The sequence below is a fragment of the Melanerpes formicivorus genome, unplaced genomic scaffold, assembly GCF_026170545.1.
Source record: "Melanerpes formicivorus ecotype bairdi unplaced genomic scaffold, bMelFor1.0.p_v2 SCAF_7, whole genome shotgun sequence".
In the NCBI taxonomy this organism is placed as follows: Eukaryota; Metazoa; Chordata; class Aves; order Piciformes; family Picidae; genus Melanerpes; species Melanerpes formicivorus.
In genome coordinates this window covers 6485927-6512538 of record NW_027142359.1, presented here as the reverse complement: position 1 = coordinate 6512538, position 26612 = coordinate 6485927, and the positions used below count along the sequence as shown (strand labels likewise).

At 48.1% G+C, this 26612-nt stretch overlaps 2 protein-coding genes across 12 annotated transcripts in view; one reads left to right on the top strand and one right to left on the bottom strand.

Moving 5' to 3' along the window:
• JAK1 (Janus kinase 1) overlaps nucleotides 1-11829 on the top strand; it is a 99237-nt gene extending 87408 nt beyond the window's left edge. For all 6 annotated transcript variants that reach the window (XM_068140817.1, XM_068140819.1, XM_068140820.1 and 3 more), the window contains 12 exons: nucleotides 83-170; nucleotides 673-800; nucleotides 1903-2038; nucleotides 2452-2603; nucleotides 4070-4220; nucleotides 5546-5640; nucleotides 5785-5977; nucleotides 7037-7161; nucleotides 8057-8229; nucleotides 8646-8763; nucleotides 9276-9386; nucleotides 10212-11829. In XM_068140817.1, the coding sequence (XP_067996918.1) occupies nucleotides 83-170; nucleotides 673-800; nucleotides 1903-2038; nucleotides 2452-2603; nucleotides 4070-4220; nucleotides 5546-5640; nucleotides 5785-5977; nucleotides 7037-7161; nucleotides 8057-8229; nucleotides 8646-8763; nucleotides 9276-9386; nucleotides 10212-10313 (1572 nt within the window). In that variant the 3' untranslated portion in view covers nucleotides 10314-11829. The remainder of the gene's footprint in view (nucleotides 1-82; nucleotides 171-672; nucleotides 801-1902; nucleotides 2039-2451; nucleotides 2604-4069; nucleotides 4221-5545; nucleotides 5641-5784; nucleotides 5978-7036; nucleotides 7162-8056; nucleotides 8230-8645; nucleotides 8764-9275; nucleotides 9387-10211) is intronic.
• Nucleotides 11792-26612, bottom strand: part of RAVER2 (ribonucleoprotein, PTB binding 2) — a 46363-nt gene continuing 31542 nt past the window's right edge. For 2 of the 6 annotated variants that reach the window (XM_068140823.1, XM_068140827.1), the window contains exons 9-14: nucleotides 25201-25433; nucleotides 23215-23326; nucleotides 22038-22183; nucleotides 18101-18190; nucleotides 17187-17315; nucleotides 11977-14171 (exon numbers count right to left, since the gene is read on the bottom strand). In XM_068140823.1, the coding sequence (XP_067996924.1) occupies nucleotides 14025-14171; nucleotides 17187-17315; nucleotides 18101-18190; nucleotides 22038-22183; nucleotides 23215-23326; nucleotides 25201-25433 (857 nt within the window). In that variant the 3' untranslated portion in view covers nucleotides 11977-14024. Of the gene's footprint in view, nucleotides 11850-11976; nucleotides 14172-17186; nucleotides 17316-18100; nucleotides 18191-22037; nucleotides 22184-23214; nucleotides 23327-25200; nucleotides 25434-26612 lie in introns of those variants that run through there. The other 4 variants (XM_068140824.1, XM_068140825.1, XM_068140828.1 and 1 more) reach the window with 4 other exon arrangements.

Sequence of the window (26612 nt, the reverse complement as noted above, 5' to 3'; positions counted from 1 at the left end):
CTTGATGCTCTGTGTGCTTTGAACTCTGGTGTGACTACCAGCAGCCAGGAGTTAATGTCTTCCCTCTTTCCCCTTGCTCCAGGCCTTCTTTGAGACAGCCAGCATGATGAAGCAGGTGTCTCACAAGCACATTGTCCTCCTCCATGGAGTCTGTGTCCGCGATGTTGAAAGTGAGTTCAGTGAACACCTCTGCAAGCGGCAGTCTTGGTCAGCTCAGGGCTCACCCGGGGGCAGCTGGGGTCAGCAGCTGCTGCCTCTTGGCTTTTCAATGCTGGCAGAAGTGGAATTGGAACAGCAAGGCAGCTGCAAAGGCCTTTTTACTAACAAGTTTCCTCTTCCAGTGCTGTCTTTGAAGAAGAGCTTTGCAGCATGATTCCTTGAGGTCAGAATGCCCAAACAGCAGTGCCAGTACACACCAGCCTGCTGGCAGAAGCTCTTTCCCTGTCCTGTGGCCTTTGAAATGCTTTGTTCCAGGTTTACTATTCATTTACTACATAAAGCCACTCTCTCAGCCTTTTAATTTGGACTCTGAGCACTGAAAAAAACTCTGAGGAAGGTGAAATAAAGCCATCCTGTCCCCCACCTTGCCTGGGGAAAAGATGGCAGAAGGTCTCTTAGGCTGCTTCAGCCCCAGATTCTTGCTCTACTGACTTTATGCCCCTGACTTTGTAGATATCATGGTTGAAGAGTTTGTGGAATTTGGGCCTCTGGATCTGTTCATGCATCGGAAAAGTGAAGTTCTGACAACACCTTGGAAGTTCAAAGTTGCCAAGCAACTTGCAAGTGCACTGAGCTATTTGGTAAGAAGGCATCTGGACAAAAGCACTGCTTGTGGCTGCTGCACTTTAACCCTGCAGTAGTAACTAAGCAATCTCCTTTCTCAGCTAGTGGGGCTGTGCAGTGTGGGGGGTGTTCTCGTTGTACTCATTGTGGTGCTTTAATTAAGGAGAAAGACTCTTAAGACAAGGTGATGAGCAACTGTTTGTCAGCAGGCCAAGCAGGTGATGTGCTGGATTTGCCCCCAGTTTCTGTGTGTGACCTGCACAGGCTGGAGAGGTGGGTGGGGAGAAATCTAATGAGATTCACTAAGGGCGAGTGTGGAGTCCTGCATTTGGGTAAGAACAGCCCCATGGAGCAGCACAGACTGGGGGCTGAGCTGTGGGTGAGGAACCTGTGAGTGCTGGTGGACAACAGGATGGCCATGAGTCAGCAATGTGCCCTTGTGGCCAAGAAGGCCAATGGCATCCTCAAGGCCAATGGGTGCCTCAAGAAGAGTGTGGTAAGGAGTTGGAGGGAGCCTCTCCTCCCCCTCTACTCTGCCCTGGTGAGGCCACATCTGGAGGACTGGGTCCTGTTCTGAGCTCCCTGGTTCAAGCAGAACACGGACTTGTTGGTGAAGGTAGAGCAAAGTGCAACAGATGCTGAAAGGAATGGAACATCTCTGTGATGAGGAAAGACTGAGAGAATTTGGGCTTCTTAGTCTGGAAAAAAGCAGCCTGACGGGGATCTCATCAAGGGTGGGTGTCAGGAGGATGGGGCTGGTCTTTTTTCAGTGGTGCCCAGTGACAGGACAAGAGGTAATTGGCACAAAGTTGAACATAAGTTCCATTGAAACAGGAGGAGGAACTTCTTTAAGGGGGTGGAGCCTGTGAGCAGGCTGCCCAGAGAGGTGGTGGAGTCTTCCTCTCTGGAAACATTCAAAACCCCTCTGTCTGTGTTCCTGTGTGACCTTCTCTAGGTGAACCTGCCTTGGCCAGGGGGATTGGACTGGATGATCTCGAGAGATCCCTTCCAACCCCTCTCATCTGTGATTCTGTGTGGCTGTGGTTACAGATGTTAGAGCACTTGCAGAGCTCATGGTCAGCTCACTCCACTCACTGTTCTTCTCCTCCCTCACTCTAGGAGGACAAGGATTTGGTGCATGGCAATGTGTGTACCAAAAACATCCTGCTGGCAAGAGAAGGAATTGACACAGAATATGGGCCTTTCATAAAGCTGAGTGACCCTGGAATACCCATAACTGTCCTGTCCAGGCAAGGTATGGTACCACAACCACAATTCTGTCACCAGGGGGAAAGGAAGAAACATTTATACCAGCTAGAACTGGCTCTAGAATACAAGTAGTCAGCTTTGAATCTGAAAACTGTACACAAGTGAAGGGGAGTTGCTGCTGCTGGGTGCTGCTTGTATTAATTTCTGTCACTTGAAGCCTACTGAGATGACACAGAAGGAATCTGAATTTCTGGATGGCTCAAGACACAAGCTTGGAAAAGCCCCAGAAACACTCTTCTGAGAATGGGCTGTGAGAATCAAGATTTCCCTGAAGCTGGACAAGTGCTGCAGCTTTAGTTAGTTGTAGCTGAGCAGCTGTTGGACAGGAACAAGGAAGTTGGGAGGCTGGGGTTTAATCCTCTGATACTGACTCCAAACTGATTCTGTGTCTTATCCCAGAATGTGTGGAGCGAATCCCCTGGATTGCACCGGAGTGTGTTGAAGACTCCAAAAATTTAAGTGTTGCAGCAGATAAGTGGAGCTTTGGTACAACACTGTGGGAAATCTGCTACAATGGAGAAGTCCCACTAAAGGACAAGACCTTAGCAGAGGTAAAACCATGTAACATGAACTTGACCTTGACATCTCAGCTGCACCCTCTTTACTACTTCAGTTTCCATACCCAGTCTGAGTTGCTTTCAACTTGGATGCAAATCAGCTCAGCTGAGCTTAATAAGGACCTGATCCATCTCAGCTGTCACAAGTTGCAGCAGGAATTCTTGTCCTTGCTACAAAAATCATTTATTAGTGCTTCAACCTGACCTTGTTGGGGATTTTTCATACCTCAGCATAGCAGCATAGCTTCTGATCCTCACAAATGTCCTTTGTCCAGTCATAAACTGTTTGAAGTTCGGTGGTAAAAACAGCTTCTTTTCTTGCTGGTTTCTGGTGGAGATGGATTCAGAACTGGTCCCCTGGGGGACACCATTATTGTTCACTCTGAAATCAAACCCAAATTGAAACAACTCTTGTTCTGCCTTACTGCTGGCAGCTTCTGTTCATCACTGCTGGAGTCCAGCATATGTTCCAAATGCACTTATCCTCTCTTGAAGCTTTGTTGTGTTAGGAAGGTGATGGAGCAAGGCAGCTGCTGCTTCTCAGAAGGAAATGACAGAGCACTTGAATCACTGCCCCAGTTGTTTAACAGGAGGTGGCTGAAGGGAACTTGCTACCCTGGCTACAACTCATTTCCTGCATGTGGCAGACAGTGAGGGTGGTTCTGCAGGGCTGACAATGCTCAAGCCCACCCTCAGCCCATGTGCCCTGAAGCTGGTACCTTTTCAGGGGTTTTAAGGAGCAGCCAGGACTGTGGTGTTTCCTTGGTAGGTGTTTCCACTCAGCCATTTGTCCTGCTGCAGGAGTAACATGGAAAATGTGCCAAAAAATCCCCAACCTTCTGAAAGGAGAAATCTGCAGCACTGTTTAGAAACTTCCTGTGTTTGGTGTGGTTGCTCCAAACTAGACCAGAGTCATGGAGTAGACTCAGAATTGGTTTGGTTGGAAGAGATCTTTACGGTCATGGAGTCCAACCATTAACCCAGCACTGCCAGGTCACCACTAAGCCATGGTCCTCAGCACCACATCACCACAGCTTTGAAACTCCTCTGGGGATGGGGCTGCACCACTGCCCTGGGCAGCCTGAGCCAGGCCTTGACAACCCTCAAGGGATAAAATTTATTCCTTATGTCCAACCAAAGCCTCGCCTGGTGCAACTTGAGGCTAGTTCCTCTTGCCCTGTCCCTTGTTCCTTGGGAGAAGAGACCTACCCCCACCTGGCTCCAGCCTCCTTTCAGAGTTGTAGAGAGCCAGAGGGTCTCCCTTGAACCTCCTTTGTTTCCAGGCTGAACAAGCCCTGCATCTGCTGGTAGGAGATGGTGTAGAGTTAGTGGTGAGGAGGATTTCTTTGGCAAAGTTCCCAGTGAGCTGAGGATCCACCAGTCACATCTTCTGCGGCAGAAAAGGGTTTATTCAGTGCAGCTCTAAAACTCCTGTCGATGTTTCTGTCTCTGCCTTGCAGAAGGAGAGGTTCTACGAGGGGCATTTTGTGTTGGCAACACCATCCTGCAAGGAGCTGGCTGACCTGATGAAGCAGTGCATGAACTATGACCCCCACCAGAGACCCTTCTTCAGAGCCATCATGAGAGACATCAACAAGCTGGAGGAACAAAGTAAGGCATGGATAGAGGGAGGAGTAAAGTTTATTTGGTGAAGCTGAGCACCTCCAGCAGCATTCTTCCATGTGTTGGGTTGCACTGACAGGAGAGTGTTGTGTCCCTACAACAAGGGAACTGACTCTTGCTGGAGAGTGTGTGGCTTAAGTTGTGTTGGTGTTGCTGCTCTTGCCGTGGAGACCTTCTGGTGGCTGTTCAGGACTTAAAGTGACCAATCAGAAAGCTGGGGACAGGGCCTGTTGTGGCAGGACATGGGTTGGTGGTTTGAAACCAGAAGGGGGAGATTCATACTACAGAGAAGGAAGAAATGTTTGAGACTGAGGGTGGTGAGACCCAGATTGCCCAGAGAGGTTTTAGATGCCACATCCCTGGAACCATTCCAGGTCAGGTTGCCTGGGACTCTGAGCCATCTCCTGTAGTTACAGATGTCACTGCTGAGCAGCCCCAACTTACAGCAGAGGGGTTCCAGCCCTCAGATAATTTCTTGGCCTTCTCTGGATGCCCAACAAGTCCTATTCCTCCTGGTAGTGAGAATTCCAGAAATAAATTCACAACAGATTAAATTAGTTTTAAGACATTCCTTGAGTTCCATGAGATAGCCCTAGGAGTGTGTTGACCAAAGCAGAGCCATAGGCAGGGACACCTCCCACTAGACCAGGATGTTCAAGGCCTCATCCAATCTGGCCTTGAACACCTCCAGGGAGGGGACATCCACCACCTCCCTGGGCAACCTGTTCCAGTGTCTCACCACCCTCACTGCAAAGAATTTCTTCCTAATCTCCAGTTACAATCTCCCCTCCTCAAGCTTCAATCCATTCCCTCTCATCCTATCACTACAAGCCCTCGTCAAAAGTCTCTCCCCAGCTTTCTTGTAGACTCCCTTCAGGTACTGGAAGGCTGCTCTAAGGTCTCCCCAGAGCCTTCTCCAGCCAGAGGAGCCCCAACTCTCTCAGCCTTTCCCTATAGGGGAGGTTCTGCAGCCCTTTGATCATCTTTGTGGCCTCCTTTGTAACCCACTCCCATCAGTTCCATGTCCTTCCTGTGCTGGGGACATGAAAACTGGATGCAGTCTTCCAGGTGGAGTCTTATGAGAGCAAAGCAGAGGGGCAGAATCCCCTGACTTGCCACAGAATCACAGAATGGCTTAGGTTGGAAGGGACCTCAGAGCTCATCTACTCCAACCTCCTTCCCTTCTGGTCACACTTCTTTTGATGCAGCCCTAACAGCAGCAGACTGGGAGTAAGCAGGGATGCCTTGAGATGTCAAGAGGAAGATGCTCTTGCAGGAATCTGTCTGAGCTGGGTCTTTTCTTGCATTCCTAGACCCTGACATTGTCTCAGAGAAGAAGCCTGTAACAGAGGTGGATCCCACACTGTTTGAGAAGAGATTCTTGAAAAGAATCAGGGACCTAGGGGAGGTAAGAGGAGTGTCAGCTCCAGAGCACAGACCTGTGTGCTCCTCTCTGTCCTCTGTCACAGCAGGAAAGTGGAATCCTAAATGCCCAGTGACACTCTGATTAATGTTGTGTTAATTCATTCTGTCTTTCCTTTTTTCCAATCAGGGCCACTTTGGCAAGGTTGAACTCTGCAGATATGACCCAGAAGGTGACAACACAGGGGAGCAGGTGGCAGTGAAATCTCTAAAGCCAGAGAGTGGAGGGAGTCACATTGCTGATCTCAAGAAGGAAATTGAAATCTTGAGGAATCTTTATCATGAGAACATTGTCAAGTACAAGGGGATTTGCACAGAGGATGGTAAATCTGCATGTGAAACGTTAACAGTAGACATGACATCAAGGGTAGAAGGGTTTGCCTTCAAATATGGAGCATTTTAGAAAGGAAAACTCTTGGCTCAACCTCAGGGGTTTAGACCTCTTTCTTCATGGAAGAATGATAGACTCACAGGCTGGATGGGGTTGGAAGGGACCTCACCTAATCCAAGCCCCCTGCAGTCAGCAAGAGCATCTGCAACTAGAGCAGCTTGCTCAGAGCCCCAAACAACCTGACCCACAATGGTTCCAGGGATGAGGCTTCTAACATTTCTTGGGGTAGTCTGGGTCAGGGTCTCACCACCCTCAGTGTCAAACATTTCTCCCTTCTCTCCAGTCTGAATCTTTTAGTTCAAACCGTCACCTCTTGTGCTGTCACAATAGGCCTTGATCAGAAGTCTGTCCCAGCTTTCTGATCAGCCCTTTTGAGTCCTCAAAGGAAACCAGAAGGTCTCCCTGGAACCTTCTCTTCTCCAGGCTGAACAGCCTCAACTCTCAGCCTGTTCTCACATCAGAGGGCTTCAAGCCCTCAGATAATTTTTGTGGCCTTCTCCAGATGTCCAGCAGGTCCTATTCCTCCTTGTGGTGAGGAGTCCAGAAGCAGCAGTTGATCTCTGAAGTCCTCTTTCTGCCTATTACTGTGTTTGGTTAATCTGGATGCAAGCAGCATGGATGCTGTTCTCAGATGTGGTGATAAAGGAGCCCCTGGGCAGGCTGGTGTGTCTGTGCTCCAGGAGTGAGCTGACCATTGTAGCTGGCTCACAACCCCACTACCCCAAGGTCATCATTAGAAGCATATGTTCTTACTAGAAAAGAGCTTTGGTGATTGTTTTAAGCCAGTGTTGAGAACTTTAACTCCAGTCCTGCTTGAGGGGCCTCTGGAGAAGCTCTGTGTGTGCTAACAGGTGTCAGCCCATGGATTGGCTGTGGTCACACCATACCATCACAAATGCTTCCAGTGCTGTGGGCTTGGACACCAGTTACTGTGTTAATGACATGAGCAGGGTCATCTGGCTGCAAATTAAACACATCTTCATGTTTTTAGGAGGCAGTGGGTTTAAACTCATCATGGAGTTCCTTCCTTCTGGGAGCCTGAAGGAGTACCTGCCCCGCAACAAGAACAAGATCAATCTCAAGCAGCTGCTCCGATACGCAGTTCAGATCTGCAAGGTGAGCCTGGCACCAGAGCCTCCCTCCAGCTCTGCTGCTCCTTTAGTTCAATAGATTGAAGGGGCAAGGAGAGGCCAGCTCTTGATGACCAAAGCCATTCCCTTTGTCCCCAAAGACAAAGCAGTTTCTCCTGTGCTTCAGATGCTACTGGCACAAAGACCAGCAAGGGAGCAACTAACAGATGCCCTTGTATAAAAGTCTGCCATGAGAAGTTGCTGCTGCTGCAGAGCTGGAAGTATTAGGAGGGAGGATGGCACTTAGGGTGTGATGGCAAGGGGGGAGGAGGAGCATGCAAGGCTGAAAGAAAATCTGCAGGAGCAGTGAGGCTACATGAAGCAAAGTGCTTTCAACAGGAGACTGGGGGGGGTTGTGATTATGGTGGAGCAGGCAGGTAGAAAAGTCAGTTTTAGCAGCACACAAAGGGCTACTGTGGGGAGAAGGGTCAGGAGGTGGTTTGATAACCCTTTAGGGTTATCAAGCATTGGGATGGTCTGCCCAGCACTCCACCACTGAGGAAACACCATCCTTGGAAGTGTTTAAGTGGCTTGTGGACCTGGTGCTGGGGGACATGACTTAGTGTTGTTGACCCTTTAGTGCTGGGTCAAAGGTTGGACTGGATGATCCTGAAGGTCAACCAAAGATACTCTCTGGCTGCTGAGCTGAAAATTAGAAAGCACAAAGCAGGGCCAGCAGTTTCAGCAGCTGAGGAACCAAAAGGCAGAAGGGGGAGTATGTGTCAGAAAACTCTGGGAAATGCCAGCAGATGGAGAATCTGCCATGGGAAACCTGGACAGTGTTTGACCACATGAGCAAGGCAACATTTGAAGGGGAAGTTGGAGAACACCAGTGGTTAGCCAGTATGAAAGCACGCATGAAAGGCTTGCTTCTCTCTTAGGGGATGGACTATTTGGGCTCCCGCCAGTACGTGCACCGTGACTTAGCAGCAAGAAATGTCCTTGTTGAGAGTGAGAACAGGGTGAAGATTGGAGACTTTGGCCTCACCAAAGCCATTGAGACCGACAAGGAGTACTACACTGTGAAGGATGACCTCGACAGCCCTGTGTTCTGGTAGTAGCTTACAGCTTGTTCTCTTTAACCAGCCTGTGTCATACAGCATGCTTCCTGCTCCTGCAGACTTGGGCTTTTAGGTGTCCTTAACATTCTACATACTTTGCTAAGAGGCCTAAATCAAGGTGCAACATCAGAGCAAGGTAGAGGTACCTGGTAGCTATCCTTAGCTTCTTTGGTGCTATTCTTGCTGCACTTAGTGATCCATTTTCTCCATGTTTTTGCTCTCCATTAGTTTCAGAGTGACTTGTTCTGTAACAGTCGTTTTACTCCTGCTGTGGCATCCCAAGCCCTGTGGGCACATGAATTGGGTACAAGAACTCTGCAAACACAGAACTTGCCTCTTCAGCTCTCTGTTGCATGTGTGAGTAGATGTGTGCAGCTCTGAGTAAAGTTTCATGTTGATGTGTCCTCAGGTATGCTCCAGAATGCTTGCAGCAGAGTAAATTCTACATTGCCTCGGATGTCTGGTCCTTTGGGGTGACACTCTATGAGCTGCTTACCTACTGTGATTCTGAGTCCAGCCCCATGGCAGTAAGTGCTTGTGACAGAAATTACTGCTAAACCTGCTTAAATTGGCTATTTTTTTTTTTCTTGTAAGAAAATGTGTTATTTTTGGAAACAAGAATTAGATTGACTCTCTTTTATCTCATGAAAGACCGTGAGGGTGGAGAGGCACTGGAACAGGTTACCCAGAGAAGGTGTGGAGGCTCCAAGCCTGGAAGTGTTCAAAGCCAGATTGGATGGCTCCTTGAGCAAGCTGCTCTAGTGAAAGGCAGGGGGTATGGAAGAAGTTGATCCTTAAGATCTCTTCCAACCTATTCTGATTCTATGAAAACAACCCTTAAGGTTGTCTGTCAGTAAAGAAAGCGCCTGGAAATTGTGACTGTTTGTCCTGATGAGGAAACTACTTGTGCATGGTGTCCGTAGGATAAGCATCTACTGTGGGTTTTCATTTTGAGCCAAATATCACCTTCATGTCAAACTGAAGGCCTGGCTTTGTGCAGGGTGAGAGGCTGTGGCCCTGACTCTGTCTCTTTTCACAGGAGTTCCTGAAGATGATTGGCCCCACACAGGGACAGATGACGGTAGCACGGTTGGTGCATGTTCTGCAGGAAGAAAAACGGCTGCCACGCCCCCCCAACTGCCCAGAGGAGGTAACAGACACCTGCCCTTTATGAATGGTGGCCTGCTTTGGATGCTAGCAGCACAAGTGTCACTCCTTCATGGTTGGGTAGGCCTGGATTTTCCCAGCCTACCAGCCATGTCCTGGGCTCATTCCCAGCAGCGTGGGGAGCAGGTGGAGGGAAGGGATTCTGCCCCTCTGCTGAGACCTCAACTGCAGTGTTGGGACCAGCTCCAGAGCCCTCTGCACAGCAGGGCCATGAACCTGTTGGAACGGGGCCAGAAGAGACCACAGCAATAATGGTAGGGCTGGAAGCCCTCTGCTGGTAGGATCAAAGCAATGAAGCTGGCTAAGGGTCTAGAGAGTAAGTTCCATGAGGAGCAGATGAGGGAAGTGGGCTTAATTTGGAGAAGAGGCTGAGGGGAGACCTTCTGGCTCTGTACAGGAGAGGTTTGAGCCAGGTCGGGTTTAGTCTCTTCTCCCAAAAACAAGCAATAGGACATGAGAAAATGGCCTCAAGTTGCACCAGGTTGGACGTGAGGAGTAATTTCTTCCCAGAAGGGTTGTCAAGGCCTGGCTCAGGCTGCCTGGGGCAATGGTGGAGTCCCCATTGCTGGAGGGGTTTCAAAGCTGTGGATATGTGGGGTTGAACTCCATGATTTTAAAGGTCTCTTCCAACCAAACCAATTCTGAGTCTACTCCATGACTGGTCTAGTTTGGAGCAACCACACCAAACACAGGAAGTTTCTAAACAGAGTCATTCATTTCCCATCAGTGAGAATCCTTTCTGTCGAGTGGAAAACCCAATGAAATGTGTCAGAGAGCCTTTAAAAATGTCTCTTTTTGTGCTTGTTAGGTGGACCAGCTGATGAGGAAGTGCTGGATCTTCAAGCACGACGAACGGATAACCTTTCACAATCTGATTCAAGGCTTTGAAACAATTATGAGTAAAATGTAATTACCTGTTGGGTTGGTTTTTTTTTAATACTGTCAGTACTTCAAATGTGTGTCCAAATATCACTGCCCCAGACACTCTAGTTTGTTTTGGGTTTTTTTAACTGCTGTTATTTCCTGTTGTATCCTGACTGTGCTAATGTGGTTTAAAGGATTCTTTTGCCAACAGTTTTCCTTTATTAATTTTAGCCAACAGTTGGATCAAATTAATTTAAAGGTGGCAGAAACAACAGCTTAACTTTTTGGGTTTTGCTGCTGTTAGCAGAAGGTAGCTTTGATCTTCATCCAGCTGGGAGCATCCTGATGAATGCGAGCCGAAAGATGTGCTGCAGTCCAAGCTGCAGCATGGCAAAGGAGCCTGCTGTGCACACTTTCATTCCCTGGAGAGCTAAACTAGTAGGCTTGGAGAAGGCAAGTTAATCATTTTTATGGAATTTTTGAGGAGGTTTTAAAAAAATATCTTTCATGTGCACTTAAATTTTCGTAAAAAAACCTCCCCAACTGTGGCATAAAAATCCAGAGAAGACAGAAATTCATCAGCTCATTACCACCCTGCAGTTCTGAGCTCTTGTATCTGACTGAAAATTTCTTTGTGTCCTGTTAAAAACCCCAGCCCCAGACAGAATCGTTGTGCTTGATGGGGTTTTTAACCATTCCACTGCAACACCTGCTTTCTGCATAAATCTCTTTGCTGTTCCCAGCTCAGCCCTCCCTTCCCACCTTACCCCTTTCCACCTGCTGCAGCTTCCACTCTTCCTGTTGCTGTTGCACCTGCACACATGATGCTGGCAGCTTCTGCTGCAAGTGAGAGGGGAGCAGGAAATAAGTTACTCTGGAGACAGAAACGGAATGGAGCTGTGTACAGAACCTAAGGGAGCATGCCCCACACAGAGTTAAAGGACTGAGCCACCAAGGATGTGTTCCCAGGAGAGGACTCCTCCTCAAACACAGCGAACAGTCTTCTTGTTATCAGTGGTGCCACCCAGCCCACCATTTTTGGTGGAAGATTTGGCCAACACATCAACTGAGTTGAGCAATGCAGTGCAGCCCTTCACTGGGCCTAAGATGACACTTTGGTCTTTAATTAGATTTCCAGCCTCAAGCCATGGACTTGTGCCACATTCAGTTAACCAAAGGGAAAGCAGTGGGGCCAGACTGGGACCACATACATTTTATTGCCAGGACTAGGCTCAGCAGGGCACAGTGGTTTAATTGGAAACCTGCTGACCCATGTTGTAGGACTTGGTGGAGTTGTTTTCCCACCACATCTGGAAGTTTGGAAATGCTCTGAGGAGACACTCAGTTCTGGCAATAACAGAGAGATGTCTTTAAATAGCTAAATATATATATATATATATATAAAAAAAATTGTAATTATGAGCTGTAAGGAGGTCAGATTTATTTTTACAGTATTACCTGTTTTGTTTTTCCTGTATGTCACTTATGAACCTGATTTAAATCTGTAAGCACTTTGTTACTCTTTATACAAACAAATCTAATAAAGATTTTTTTTTTCTCCAGGTGCATTATCTTCTTTAATCTAAAATTAAACAGAGAAAGAGGTTTAAATGGTGAGCAGAGCCTGTTGTGGTCAAAACCACCTTTCCCTCCTTTAAATAATGATTTCAAGGTAGTCCAGAGGTGGTTTTCCTCCCACAGAAATCCACTTCCACTGTGAACCAATGATTTATTTTCATTGAAAAGCGTAACAAGTTGAGAAAGTTGCATATACAAACAGGAGGAACAAAACTATTACAAATCAATTTTTAATCCATACACACACAAGGAATCCCACCAGAGCTCCTCAAGCTGGCCTGCATGTGCAGCACACACACAGCTGCAGAGGGAGGGGGGATTCTGATTGTGAAGGGCTTTAAGCTTTGAAAATGCCTATCACGGTCACATCACAAAGCTTGAAAGGCAGAGTTTAAGAACCTCAGTATAAAAAAAAAAATGGCTTCAGGATTTTCCAGCAAGATCAAGGCAAAAAGGCCCTGGGTTCTGGCCTCAGTGCTCAGTGAATTCAGGCCAAATGAATTTGCAGCAGGCTGCCCAAGAGTGGTCGTGGAGTCTCCTTATCTGGAGAGATTCCAAACCCAGCTGGCCATTGTGATCCTGGGCAAGCTGCTGTGGGTGCCCCTGCTTTAGCAGGGAGGTTGGACTGGATGATCTCCAGAGGTCCCTTCCAACCCTCACCACGCTGGAATTCCAAGGCAGCAAATCCAGGCTGTCTGACACAGTGCCCTGGCTCATACTTTACCTGTCACAACCACTGATCTCAAAAGCAGTGATGTCTAAGGCTCCAGCTACAAGGATTAACAGCAGAGAAGAAAGGCTCCAGGCAGAGCAACTTAATGAATATGCTAAAAATAATACAGAGTCTTCTAAACAAACGAAAGAAAACAGAAACAATGATCAAACTGGGAAATGGTGTCTGTGTGCTGCCACCTGCCCTGGGGGAGCCAGGCTGGTTATAGGGCAGAGGCAGCCCAGCCTCTGTCACCAGCACTGGCTGGCTGTGCCACAGCCACACACACAGGCTGCTGCAGTTTCCATTGCATGGGGGTGTGAGCCCATCCTGTACACCTGGAATGGGGGAGTGACTCTTTTCTTTTAGGGAGAACTTAATGCAAAGGGTAATAGGTAGCAGGAGTGAAAACCAGGGCCAGGCTGTTCTTCGTGCACAGGCTTTGGAGTGCAGCACATCTCAAAAGTTAAGATGGTTGGAGAAAAGAAAATACAGTGAAGAGCAGGAATGCAGAATTAAAGAGGTCGAGGAGCAGGGCAGTAGAACAACATCTCTAACTCTGAATCATCCCCATCCAGAAGTCAGCAAAAGCAGACCACACAGTTGATTTCTTCCAGTTACCTTTACCAGCGCTCCACCAACCTGAAAGCATTGCCAGCAGCCCTGCCTGACACCCAGAAGCACTCACAAACTGTACATCAATAATTCCAAGAAGGCAAAGCTGTGGATTCTTGGCCTAAAAGCAGACAGAGGTTATTTCATTGTCCAAGGTCACCTAGCCAAAAGGAATTGGATACTGCGAGGCAGCACACAGGTTAGAATCTTACTTCTGACATCTGTTTATGGAAAATACCAGCCAGGCTCTGGTAATACATTTGGTATGTGTCTCCCTACCAGGATTAAGAGGAACTATTAAAAATATAAAGGCTTGTAAATGCAGAACTCTTAATCCTGGGAAAAAAAAATAACAAAAAAAGCAAAATCCAAAACCCAACCTCACATTCTGATTTAAAAAAATAAGGAAGAAAAAGGGGAAAAAAAAAAACAAACCAACCCTTACTTCTCTCAAGACTTCATCTTTGACATCCCTCAGCCTGAGGACTGGAGCATGGCTCAGTGTTCCCTCCTCAGTATTTTTATTGCTTTCAGCCAGCAAGCTGCCAAAACTCACCCAGTTCCTTTGTCAGCCTCAGCCCACTGCTACTTCCAGAAGCAGGTGACCAAGGTAACACCATCCCAGCCTTTCAGAAGGCAACTCCAGACTACCGAGCTGTGGCCAACCTCACGGCGATACGTACCGGTTCCTTGGCAAACGGCCCTTACAGAGGGTCTCTTCCTCTTGGGATACTCACACCCCACACAGAAAGCAGAAGGACTTGTCTGAAGTTAAGGCAGCAATAAATAGCAGAGGTACAAGAAGAGAGGTCCCACCTTCACCCCGCAGAGGCAGGGGTGGGCACAAGGGTCTCAATAAACGCGCTTCTTCTTGAGCGAGGATTCGGCGTAGCGTGCCGCTGAGCCCGCCGCCTGCTGGCCCAGGTACTCCATGGGGCCAGCTTCTGAGGAGGGAATGAGGTACGAGGAGCTCCGCTTCTCGCTCCGTGCTGGAGCCACCTGAGGACAAGGAGGAAACAAGTGACACATGATCCAGAGCAATAAATAAAGCTCCAGGCTGGACCCAGGAGCCAGTGACCAACTCCAAAGGCCCGACCGACTCCTTTGGCTTCAAGGTCCAAGCTATACACAGCTTATGAGTCAGTGTCCATGCCCTGGCCCTAAAAAGAAAACCCAGTTATGACTGCAGTGGTGTCCCACCACACACGGGGCTTTGTGAGGGCAAAGAGCTGCCGTGGTCCTGCTCCACAGTTAAAAAGCAGTAGTGTCATGGCCATGCTATTCCCTGCAGTACCACAGCAGCTCCAGACATCATCATCCTGTCAAGTAAAGCACCAATGGGCCACCTTTCAATCCTCATTTTTTTTCTCTTGGCAAGCTGAAAGGGTTAAAAGCAAGTCAGATGTTAAAGGACTTGGCTTCCAGCCATGCCAAAGCGGGGCTGTGCTGTGGATTATGGGTGGCCATCTGTCACTTGCAGACATGAGTTCAGATGTGGTACCAAGGTGAAGGAGAACCTCAGTGCAAAATACAAAGTCCTGAGGGCCCAAGAGGAGGGTTTCTGGTGAGGGCACAGGTGACCTAAAACTGCCCCACCACCGAAGGCTCCTTGGGGTATGCAATTCTCAGGTTCAGCTCCTCTGAAATCCATCAGAGCACCATCCATGCACAAGAGCCCACTACCCTCATCAATGGTTCTTGATCACTTCTTCCTTTCCCCTATTGTGCCACTAATTTATCTTTGTACTAAGATGGAAGCATCTGCCCTGTAACAACCACCTGGATCTGCTCAACTACACCGTGTCGCCTAGATCAGAAAATTGCGGGGTGGGGGTTCACATTGTGAACATGTGAAGTTTTCTGAAGTACTCCAAACAGGGACATCATTCCCTTCACCCAATCAGAACAGCTGAGCTGACCAAATGTTCCTGAGCCCAACTCATCCCAGAAGATCTCAGCAGCAAAGCAGTTGATCGCTGACAACTCACATTACCCCCCAGTGAAGTCCAGCTTCATTCCAGCACTTGTTACCAGCAACAGGCCCTTGCTTGGAGGAAAGAGAATGTTCCTCCCTGACAGCCACAGGGATGTCACATGTGTACTGTGACCCTCCACTACGTCCTGGCTCACACAGCAGAGTGCAGCATCACCACTGTGGGCTTCATACAGACCTCCAGTCCTGCTCTTTCTGAACCTCTGGAATGCAGCCCACACAAGCAGGAGAAAAAGGTCATAGGGTAAAACAAGTGCACCCACACAGGCACACACTGAAGCAGTACAGAGTCTGTGTGTCCTTTGCACCAAGATTTAGCTTTCTCCTTCCAGGGAAGAGCAAAGGACCTCCCTATGGAGGCAAACTGCTTCCATTTGATCTATGTCAAGGGACCAACCACTCTCTTTCTGCCTTTTATGGCATCTGGCATCAAGACAAACTTCTGAGCAAGCTGTTCAATGTCAGCTCCACACACAAACCTTCCTCTTGAAGTGGAGATAACTAAAGCTCAAATCAAACCCCAGACTATCTCCTTCTCCTGTTACAGTGTCACTCATTTCCAGTCACATCCAAGCCGTCAGGAACCTGACACAGCTACACACAGCTGGAGACTTCACAGCTCATGCCAATGGCCTTGGCCAGCTTTATCCTAAGACATGTCAAAGCCAGTTCCTTGTCTCCTATCCAGAAGTCATGAATTCCTACAGCTGTGTGTTCTCCTCCTCTGGAGGAATTCCAAACCCACCTGGACATTGTAATCCTAGGCACCTCTGGGTGACCCTGCTTTAGCAGCGAGGGTGGACTAGATCTCCAAAGGTCCTCCACCACGCTGGCTCTTTCTAAACCTCCTCCAAAACCCAGGCACGTCATGCCAAGTCTGGATGCCAGAACATCACGTGCTGAATCCTGCTGCTTGCCTCCATGCAGCAAAGGGCTTTAAAGTCATGATGGAGGAGAGCCGCGCAGGAGGCTCATAAGTTCCCCCAGATGCCACGGCTGATTTCAGTTGTGGCTGCTCTCACCCTCCTGAACATCACGCATAGGGCCATGAGTTGGGCTGGAGAGCCAGCTCAGCATCCCTCTAGCAGCAGTTGGGGAGATCATCATCTCTCTCATGGCTAGAGCTGGACTTGCAAAGTCAGAAGCTCAACAATCTGTCTGTTAAGGAGCAATGTGGTTTACTTACAACACAACAGCATAAGGTTCTCAGGATTTCTGAGGTACTTGGAAAATGAGAAGTCGTCTTTTGTTCAGACTGAGCAAAGCTTTTAACCTCCCTGACTTGGTCTGTATTAAACCAGCCTCCTGCTAGGTCAGACTTGAGCTGCTCCTGCTGGCTCCCACAGCATTTGCCCATCTCTCCCACATCTACTGTTGATGAAAACTGTCTACACAGTGCAGCAGATAAAGGAAGCTTTGCTCAATCAGTCTGGCTGTAGTAAGTTCTATCTAATGTCTGCTATAATTTCAGATGAAAGCCATTTTAAACTGGTTCTCTTCCAGTTAAGGCTACTACAAAGTGGAGGCTGTAAGTAACTTGGACCCTGCCTTGACTTCTAACGCCACTTCAAAGGTCTTATCCCAGTGACACTCACTGCAAAACCTCTACAACCAGGGTGAATTCCCCGCCTCCTTTGTTCACTTCCTGCTTTGTCTCCTTCGTGGGGATTTGCACATCCACCCTCACAAACACCATCTCTCCAAAAGGTTTAGCTCACAAACATCCAGCCTCTCTTTGCCTAGGGGTTTTGGTTGTTTGCAGGCACTGAGGAGCATTGATCTCCAGGGTGCTGGAGGGCTCTGAGGGGGTCTGGCACTGGCTCACCTTGCTCAACCACTGCTTTTATTTATCACATCCAGCAGAACTGCGAGTGGTCCTGAGGAGCAGCCCAGGATGCTGAGGAGCTGTGGTAGAAAAGCTCTGCTTTGTCTTGTGAGACCAAAGTCCACTCGGTGGCAGCACAAGACAAATAAGAAGTGCTTCCACCAGCCGCTGGATCAGGCTGGATCTCTCCTCTCACCTTCTTTAATGGGCTTTGTGGAGGAAGGTGCAAGCTGCCTGGCTGGTGTGATCCCTGGGCTCCACTGTAAAGTGTTGGCATGACCTGCAAGCAGGTTCTGTAGTCTGGGTAAAGTCCACCTGTTGACTCCTAGATGCAGAATGGGATCCATCATCAACCAGAAGTTGAAAGGAAATGGTGTAATGAATAATTTTTCAGTTGATAAAGCAACGGGCACTCAGCAGGAATGAAAATCTCTGAGTCACAGTTGCTAGGAGGAGCATGCAGTGCACAGCAGCTCAGGCATGCAGCAATTTCTAGAGTCAGATGGGGGATTTGAAGGATATTTACTGGACTTAATTCCTTACAGTGTTTCTCACTGGTCACTGAAATCTCAGGCTGTGGAATAAAATGATCCTTCAGGAAAGGATCATTCCTCATTGGTGAGACACTGGACAGGTTGCCCAGGGGAAGGTCGTGGATGCCCCCTCCCTGGAGCTGTTCAAGGCCAGGCTGGATGAAGCCTTGAGCAGCCTATGCTAGTGGGAGGTGTCCCTGCCCATTTTGGGGAGGTTGGGGTTGGAATTAGATGATCTTTAAGGCCCCCTCCAACCCAGTCCACTTTCTGATTCTATGGGAAACAAGGTTGTGGTGTGCTCTTTCTTGGCAGGAGTATTTTTACTGCAGGATTTTAGAGAGGAATATTTATGCCAGACACAATCAAAAGCGTGAGTATGAGTCCTGGAGGGACTGCCCTGCAGAAGGTGACCATACAGTGCCACTCCACCCCCACTCTCCAGCCCCTTATTTCTGCAGAACAAATGGCAGCGGCCACTCCCAGCAAACAAAGCAGGTGTCTGGAGTCCAAAAGCACCTTCACAGCTGATGGGTGAAACAGCCAATGGAGACAGGAAGAGAATAAAAGGATTTCTCACCTCAGAGGCTTCATTTTCAAAGTCATCAACTCTTGCCTGGGTAGAGTTATATGCCTGAGCATAATGCTGATACCACTGCTGAACAGCCTCCTATAGAGGAGGAAAAAAAACCTCTTCCCATTAGCTGTCTTACTATGATGGCTTTAAACGACAACATTTCTTAGGGCCTTGCAGGACCTGACAGGGACTAAAAGACAAAGCTCTCCGTGAAGCATCAAAACATGTTTGACACCAGTGATAAAGCTCAAAACAAACCTTGAAAACTACATGAAGTGAAGACACACAAGGCACCACTGCCTTGGCAGCAGACACAAGCACAGTGGAATGTGAGGAATGGAAGGAAGGATACAAAAGGAGCAGGTAGTTGGAGCTCTCCTCAGCAGCTTGGATCCCCACAAGTCCATGGGACCGGATGGGATCCATCCTAGGGTGCTGAGAGAGCTGGCAGATGAGCTGGCCAAGCCACTCTCCATCATTTTTCAGTTGTCCTGGCTCACTGGCGAGGTCCCAGAAGACTGGAAGCTGGACAACGTGGTGCCCATCCACAAGAAGGGCTGGTTGGATGAGCCAGGGAATTACAGGCCTGTCAGCCTGACCTCAGTGCCAGGCAAGACTATAGAACAGGTCATCCTGAGTGCAATAACACAGCACTTACAGGATGGCCAAGGGATCAGGCCTAGCCAGCATGGATTTAGGAAGGGCAGGTCCTGCCTGACCAACCTGATCTCCTTCTATGATCAGGTGACCGACCTGGTGGATGTGGGAAGCCTGATGAATGTAGTCAACCTGGACCTCAGCAAGGCCTTTGACACCGTCCCCCACAGCAAACTCCTGGCCAAGCTGTCAGCCCATGGCTTGGACGGGAGCACACTGCATTGGGTTAGGAACTGGCTGGAGGGCCGAGCCCAGAGAGTGGTGGTGAATGGTGCCACATCCAGCTGGCGGCCAGTCACTGGTGGTGTGCCCCAAGGATCAGTGCTGGGCCCCATCCTCTTTAACATCTTTATTGATGATCTGGATGAGGGCATTGAGTCCATCATCAGTAAATTTGCTGACAACACCAAGCTGGGGGCAGGAGTTGATCTGCTGGAGGGTAGCGAGGCTCTGCAGAGGGACCTCGACAGGCTGGACAGATGGGCAGAATCCAACGGCATGAGATTTAACACATCCAAGTGCCGGGTTCTGCACATTGGCCACAACAACCCCATGCAGTGCTACAGGCTGGGGTCAGAGTGGCTGGAGAGCAGCCAGGTAGAGAGGGACTTGGGGGTGCTGGTCGATGGTAGGCTGAACATGAGCCAGCAGTGTGCCCAGGCAGCCAAGAGGGCCAATGGCATCCTGGCCTGCATCAGGAACAGTGTGGCCAGCAGGAGCAGGGAGGTCATTGTGCCCCTGTACACTGCACTGGTTAGGCCACACCTCAAGTACTGTGTCCAGTTCTGGGCCCCTCAGTTCAGGAAGGATGTTGACTTGCTGGAACGAGTCCAGAGAAGGGAACAAAGTTGGTGAGGGGTTTGGAACACAAGCCCTATGAGGAGAGGCTGAGGGAGCTGGGGTTGCTTAGCCTGGAGAGGAGGAGACTCAGGGGTGACCTTATTGCTCTCTACAACTACCTGAAGGGGGGTTGTAGACAGGCAGAGGTTGGTCTCTTCTCCCAGGCAGCCAGTACCAGAAGAGGACACAGTCTCAGGCTGCGCCAGGGGAGGTTTAGGCTGTATGTCAGGAAGAAGTTCTACACAGAGAGAGTGACTGCCCATTGGAATGGGCTGCCCGGGGAGGTGGTGGAGTCGCCGTCATTGGAGGTGTTCAGGAGGAGACTTGATGGGGTGCTTGGTGCCATGGGTTAGTTGTTTAGGTGGGTTGGATTGGCTGATGGGTTGGTCATGATGATCTTGAAGGTCTCTTCCAACCTGGTTTATTCTATTCTATTCTAAATGTAACTTGGGAGGTGGTAGATTCACTATCCTTAGAGGTGTTCAAAAAATGTGTGGCCATGGCACTTTGGGACATGGTTTCATGGCCATGGTGGTCTTAGGCTGATGGTTGCACTTGATGTCTTGGAGGTCTCTTCCAACCAAAATAATTCTATGATTATATGAATGTGACATGTGGCACCTCTGCACCCGAGTGACACCATTTGAGTCCTTCATGTTATTAAAGACACATTAATCTCACTCATCCTACACCACCAGTGATTATTATTTTTTGAAAGTTTTTTACAGAACCGGGGTTAGGAACCAGTTCCAGGAGACATCAAAATGGTTGTAAAGCCACTGCTCAAACACAATATTCAACACTACCTTAGTGCTTCCATGAACCACACAGCACAACATCCACAGGACATCACTCTCGCTTCCCTAACCCACAACTCTCACCAGATCTGACCCAAGTAGGAGATGGGTCTGGTTCCTGGCAAAGCTCTGTACTGCAGCAACCATCATGCAGCAAACCCACCCCCTCCACCCCTCCCTGGCCAAGCTAAGACCTTCCTATATACAAAACCATCCCTGTACCCACCCATGCGTCCCACTGTCTGTCCTCCAGACTCAACTAACTCTAACAGCCCTGCTCTGTCTCAGGAGGCTTGGAGCAACACAGATTTCTATGCCAGCAACCTAGGAGAGGAGGGCACAATTTGTTTTTGTCTCCCTGCAGTGGGAGGAGAGATCAGGCAACACTGGGGAGGACATAGTGATGGGGACACGACAGGAGGAGACCTACAGCAGAACCAGGGTGGGGGTGTCAGTGCAGACCCAGGACTTTCATACTGATAACCTGAGGGCACTACAATCCAGTTCTCATATTTGATCCCTAAACCATTCTATCTCTCCACAGACTAGTGACAGACAATGAACACAGGGAAATGTTCTTTCTGAGTGCCCTGATGGCTGTGAAACTTGCTCTCAGTACTGCAACACTCTCCAGTCCTCCACCTTAAAACCCATGCTCTGATCAGCCAGGGAGGCATGGGTGAAGGAACTGCATGCAGAGAAACCAGCTGGCACAGACTGCAAACATTCCCCAAGCCACACAGGAACTTCTGGTAGACAGAACACCCTCTTCTCTGGGATCTAGCCAAAGGTCAGGAAAAGCTGAAAACTTCTTGTGAAGAGAAAGAGGAAAACTTCATAGTTTTGAAGACAGACAAAAGCCAAGTCAGAAGTTGTAAGAGAGTAATTTTTCAGCTGGCTGCACTGAGTTCAGGTTCTCAAGAAGCAATCTTTTCACAGTTGCAACACTGCAGCAGGGAATGTCTGAAGGCTTTTTTTTTATTGGCATTAGATGTACTTTGTGCTAAATCTATTCTCTACACTGAAAGAGAGGAACTCTCAGGAAAAAGAACTTACAAGCTTCAGCCTGAAGAAAAGGATAGGGCTTGTTAGGAAAGCCTAGGAACTGCTGAAGAGTGGTCCATGTTGTTGGGCAATGCAGTTCAACTCCATGCAGAGCTATCAGACTACATCAGACCACCCCCCCTCAAAGAAGTCTTATAGGAAGGATGGAGACAATTTTTTGAGCAGGGCCTGTTCTGACAGGACTACAGGTGATGGTCTGAACTAAAACAGGGGAGACTTAGCCTAGGCAGAAGGAAGAAATGTTATACACTGAGGGTGGTGAGACACTGGCCCAGGCTGCCCAGAGAGGTAATAGAAGCTACATCCCTGGAACCATTTCAGGTCAGGCTGTCTGGGGCTCTGAGCAACCTGCTGTAGTTGCAAATGTCCCTGCTGACTGTATGGGGGTTGGACTAGGTGGCCTTTAAAAGTGCCTTCCAACCTAAAACATTCTATGTGTTACAGTAAGTGCACTAAGAGTACACAGAGAAAACCAACAAGCAGCCCAGGGAGGGCTCTCTGAGCTCCTATCTGCCAAAAATCCTGGTACCAGAGCTCTGAACAAACCAGGCTTCTAAAGAAAGTGCTACAAAACAACATACCTGGGAGTACTCCCCATGATGTTGAGAGTAATTAAAATAGTTTTCCACTCCATGTTGTGATGTAGGTCCCTGAGACACAGCAGCATCCACAATGTTGTTCGAAAGGCTGCTCTGCTGCGGTGGGCTGGAGGCTTTGCTGGCAATTGCTGCTTGGAACACAACAAATACAGGGCTGGCATTAACTGCACAGCTTCAGTGGCAACCTTCTTTGGCAATCTCCTTGGACTACAAGAGAAATTTGCTACTTGACATTAGGCTGTGCTCAAAATTAACCTGTGCTACTAATAATTGAAAGGCTTTCTAGAAGTTTGTCCCTGTCAGTGACCCCATTATTTACTGAGGTGGTGAGACAACACCTTGAGCACAGCCTAATGGGCAGTGAAGCTGATGAAGGGTCTAGAGCACAAGGCTTGTGAGGAGCAGCTGAGGGAATTGGGGTTGTTCAGCCTGGAGAAAAAGGAGGCTTAGGGGAGACCTTGTGGCTCTCTACAACTCTCTGAAAGGAGGATGGAACCAGGTGGGGGTTGGTCTCTTCTCCCAAGGAACAAGACAAGAGGAACTGGCCTCAAGTTGCACCAGGGGAGGTTTAGGTTGGACATGAAGAACAATTTCTTTGCTGAAAGAGTTGTCAATTCCCGGAAGAGGCTGCCCAGGGCAGTGGTGGAGTCCCCATCCCTGGAGTGGTTTCAAAGCTGTGTAGATGTGTTGCTGAGGGACATGGTTTAGTGGTAGCCATGGATTGATGAGTTAATGGTTGAACTCAATGATTTTAAAGTTCTCTTCCAGCCTAAACAATTCTATGATTAACTCTGAAGATTTCCTCTCTCCCGATACAATATTGATTCTGAGGATAGATTACATCACAATCTTACGGCAGCTTTCCAGTGGTCATTGGAATTCCCTGGCAAACACAACCATCACTTGTCACACCCTGGTCAAGGAACCCTGACCCAATGGGCATTGGAACAGGCTGCCCAAGGGAGGTGGTGGAGCCACCATCCCTGGAGGTGTTCATGAAACCTGCGGCCATGGCACTCTGGGACATGTTGTATTGTATCTGTTGTATTGTATCTGTTGTATTGTATCTGGGACATGATGTTGTATTGATAGTTGGACTTCATGATCTTAGAGCTCCTTTGCAACCAAAACAATTCTATGATTCTGTAAGTTTGCTTACCTGGAAGACATAAACCAGGCAACACACTTGCCAAATTCAAGTAGGGGTTGGTACTAAGACGTATTTCTTTTGGTGGCTCTCCCAGCAGTGAAGTCTGCTTTTTCAAGGGGGTCTGTAAAAGAAGGGGACAGGTCAGTGTGCACAGTACTTGGACACTCTTTGCCAGAAAGCAGGGTAAATGTCCCTGCAGGAGTCTGAAAAAAGCTGAGCCCTCTGGAATGCCACAGGAAAACGGATATATTTGGGACAGCTATCCGGACACCATGTCTTTATGTTCTGGTGGCCAGAGGGGTTTGTATGAACCTTTCTTTTCAGAGTGTAAGGTACTAAAGGATATTTACAAAATCAATCAAACAAAACTTTTTACAGTCAAGTAAATGAACAATAATCACCTGAATGACCCCAGATGCAAGGTGTTAGCATTAAGCAAACTCTTCTCACTCAGAGTCACAAGCAAATGAAGGAGAAATCAGCCCTGAAGATATGACCCTGTCTGAGATCTGCCACTACAACATGGCTTTGAGAAATTATTGTCCCCCTGTATGTGGCACTGGTGAATCTACATCTTGAATATTGCCTTTTGTTTTAGGCCACTCACTCCTAAAAGGACATTGAGATGCTGCAGCAGGTCCAGAGAAAGGCAACAAAGCTGGTGAAGGGTCTGGAGAACAGGGCTGGTGAGGAGCAGCTGAGGGAACTGGGGTTGCTCAGCCTGGAGAAAAGGAAGCTGAGGGGAGACATTCTGGCTCTCTGCAACTCCCTGAGAGGAGGTTGAACCAGGTGGGTGTTGGTCTCTTCTCCACAGGAACAAGTGACAGGACAAGAGGAAACAGCCTTAAGTTGCACCAGATGAGGTTTAGGTTGGACAAGAGGAACAATTTCTTCCCCACAAGGGTTGTCAAGGCCTGACGCAGGCTGATCAGGGAGGTGGTGGAGTCCACATTCTTTGTGGAAATTGAGACCACTTCCCCTTCTCTTGATGCAGGAAAAGAAACAATCTACCAGGCTTTCAAAGAAGAACCTTTCCTGGTAAACAGGATTCATAGAAAATAATTGATTATTCAAACTGCTCATGGTTTAATTGCATTTCCTTTTTACTGAATGAAATGCTGAAATAAAACACTGGTTTTACATATGTATATCCATACATCCTATGCATTTTATCCATGTGGGTCTATACACAGGTCAAACTCCACTTCCTTACAGTAAAAACTGATGTAAAGAATGAAAAGCATACCTCCTGAAGTAGGACTAAATCTACCCAAGCTAAGAAAGGCAACCACCAATATTGGAGATCTTGGATCACTTCAAATGACTCAGAAAATATGCCATGAAACACAGATCTGAGCTGAATTAACCACAGGTTTCCAAGTAAATGTCAAAGTATTTACATAGATTACAAGAAAATTAAATCTGTTAATGACCATTCTGGTTCAATCTAAATCCCATCTCATCAAGCCTCCCATCCCCTGCCTTCAAAAGAATAAATGTTAAAACTGATAGAGACTAAGAAAATGTCAGCTATGGCTAAGAGGGTATGGATTAAGAATGGAAAATACAAATATATATATATACACACCAAGAGGACAAGAGGAAACCCAAAGGCCCTACATACCACCAGAACTGCTCTTGATTAGGCACAAAATTCCACCACAAGTTCAGTTTTTAGTCTTTGCCCTGCAGATAATTTCATCATCAAATACTATGAGAGGCACAGACATGGGGAAAAAAAAAAGACCCCCTCCAGCACAGTAAAAAGAGTCCGTTGTGAATTCATTTGGACCACCAAAGAGCATTATTGTTCTCTCCTTATTATTCATAACTGCAATGACCTTAAAATGTCTCATGGATGATCCTGTGATCTAGCACATTCTAGAGTGGAGAACTACAAGAAGCAGTTGAAATTAACTCTTCCACATTGAAATACTGACGCAACCCAAGCACAAGAGCAAAACAAGGAGAAGATCTGCACTCCAAGTTCCTTACCCCCAAACTGATCTCAGTGCTTTTCAGTGGGTTCTGTTTGGCCTGGCCAGCCCGCAAAGCTCCTGCAGGAAGGTTTGTCAGGGTCTGATGGTAAGGCTGGGATGCCGGCACCACGGCTTCGGGAGTCGCCTGTTTCTCCGGAGCGTTGTTTTGCCCTGGCAGAGCTTGTCCAACAATGTGCTGATTCGGGAAGAATGGCAGCATGCCCATCCCTGCTGCTGCGGCTGCTGCTGCTGTTGGAATTGGAGGCAGATTAGATGCTGCAGTCGACCATAAACGGAGAAACTTTGCTGTTAGACAAGATTTATCGGTAGGTTTTGTTTGTGGTTTTTACTAAGTGATGAGAAAAACATTGAGAGGTCTGGCTTACAGCTCTCCTGGAACACTGCATTCTGGTGATAGTTTGTATTCTTTCACCCTCCCAGGAGCAAACAAATCCACATAAAGCTAATATAACAGAGGAAAACCCTGACTCTTAAACATTCACTGAGGTAAGAAGTGTGCAGTGTGCTCAGGTGGCCAAGAAGGCCAACAGGATCCTGGCCTGGATCAGCAAGACTGTGACCAGCAGAGAAGTGACTGTGCCCACATACCGGGCACTGGTGAGGCCACACCTTGAATCCTGGGTTCAGTTTTGGGCCCTTCACTCCAAGAAGGACATTGAAGTCCTGGAGTGGGTTCAGAGAAGGGCAGCAAAGCTGGTGAAGAGTCTGGAGAACAGGGCTGGTGAGGAGCAGCTAAGGAAACTGCAGTTGTTTAACCTGGAGAAGAGGAAACTGAGGGGAGACCTCATTGCTCTACAATTCCTTGAAAGGAGGTTGGAGTGGGGTGGAGTCTCTTCTCCCTAGAATCAGGTGATAGAATTAGAGGAAATGACCTGAAATTGTGCCAGAAGAGGTTTAGGTTGGAAATTAGGAACAATTTCTTTCCTGCAAAAGTGGTCAGGTATTGGAACAGGCTGCCCACAGAGGTGGTGGAGTCACCATCCCTGGAGGTATTCAAGAAACGTGTGGACATGGCACTGGGCAACATGGTTTAATAGCTGTGGTGAGAAACCCTTCAGGGAATAAGTTTGTAACATCCAACCTAAACCTGCCTTGGTGCAATTTGAGGCCATTTTTTCTCATCCTACATATTCCAACTGTATTAAAAATGGCAGTAACTCAGCAAGCAGAACTTTTAACTCCCTGCAAATATTCAACCAATGCCACAGTGTACTCTTTGCTCCCGGACAAATAGATGAGAGAAGCCAGGCAACAAGGCAAGATAGTTTGTTTGCTGCTTAAATCAGGTTATAGTTGGTTACATAGGTAAAGAACTTGTTCCCCTGCTTCACTATGTAGCTAGATACCATGTGTCATTGCCCAGCTCTCTGCCTGCCTCACTGGGTGGTGATACGGTTCAAAGATGGG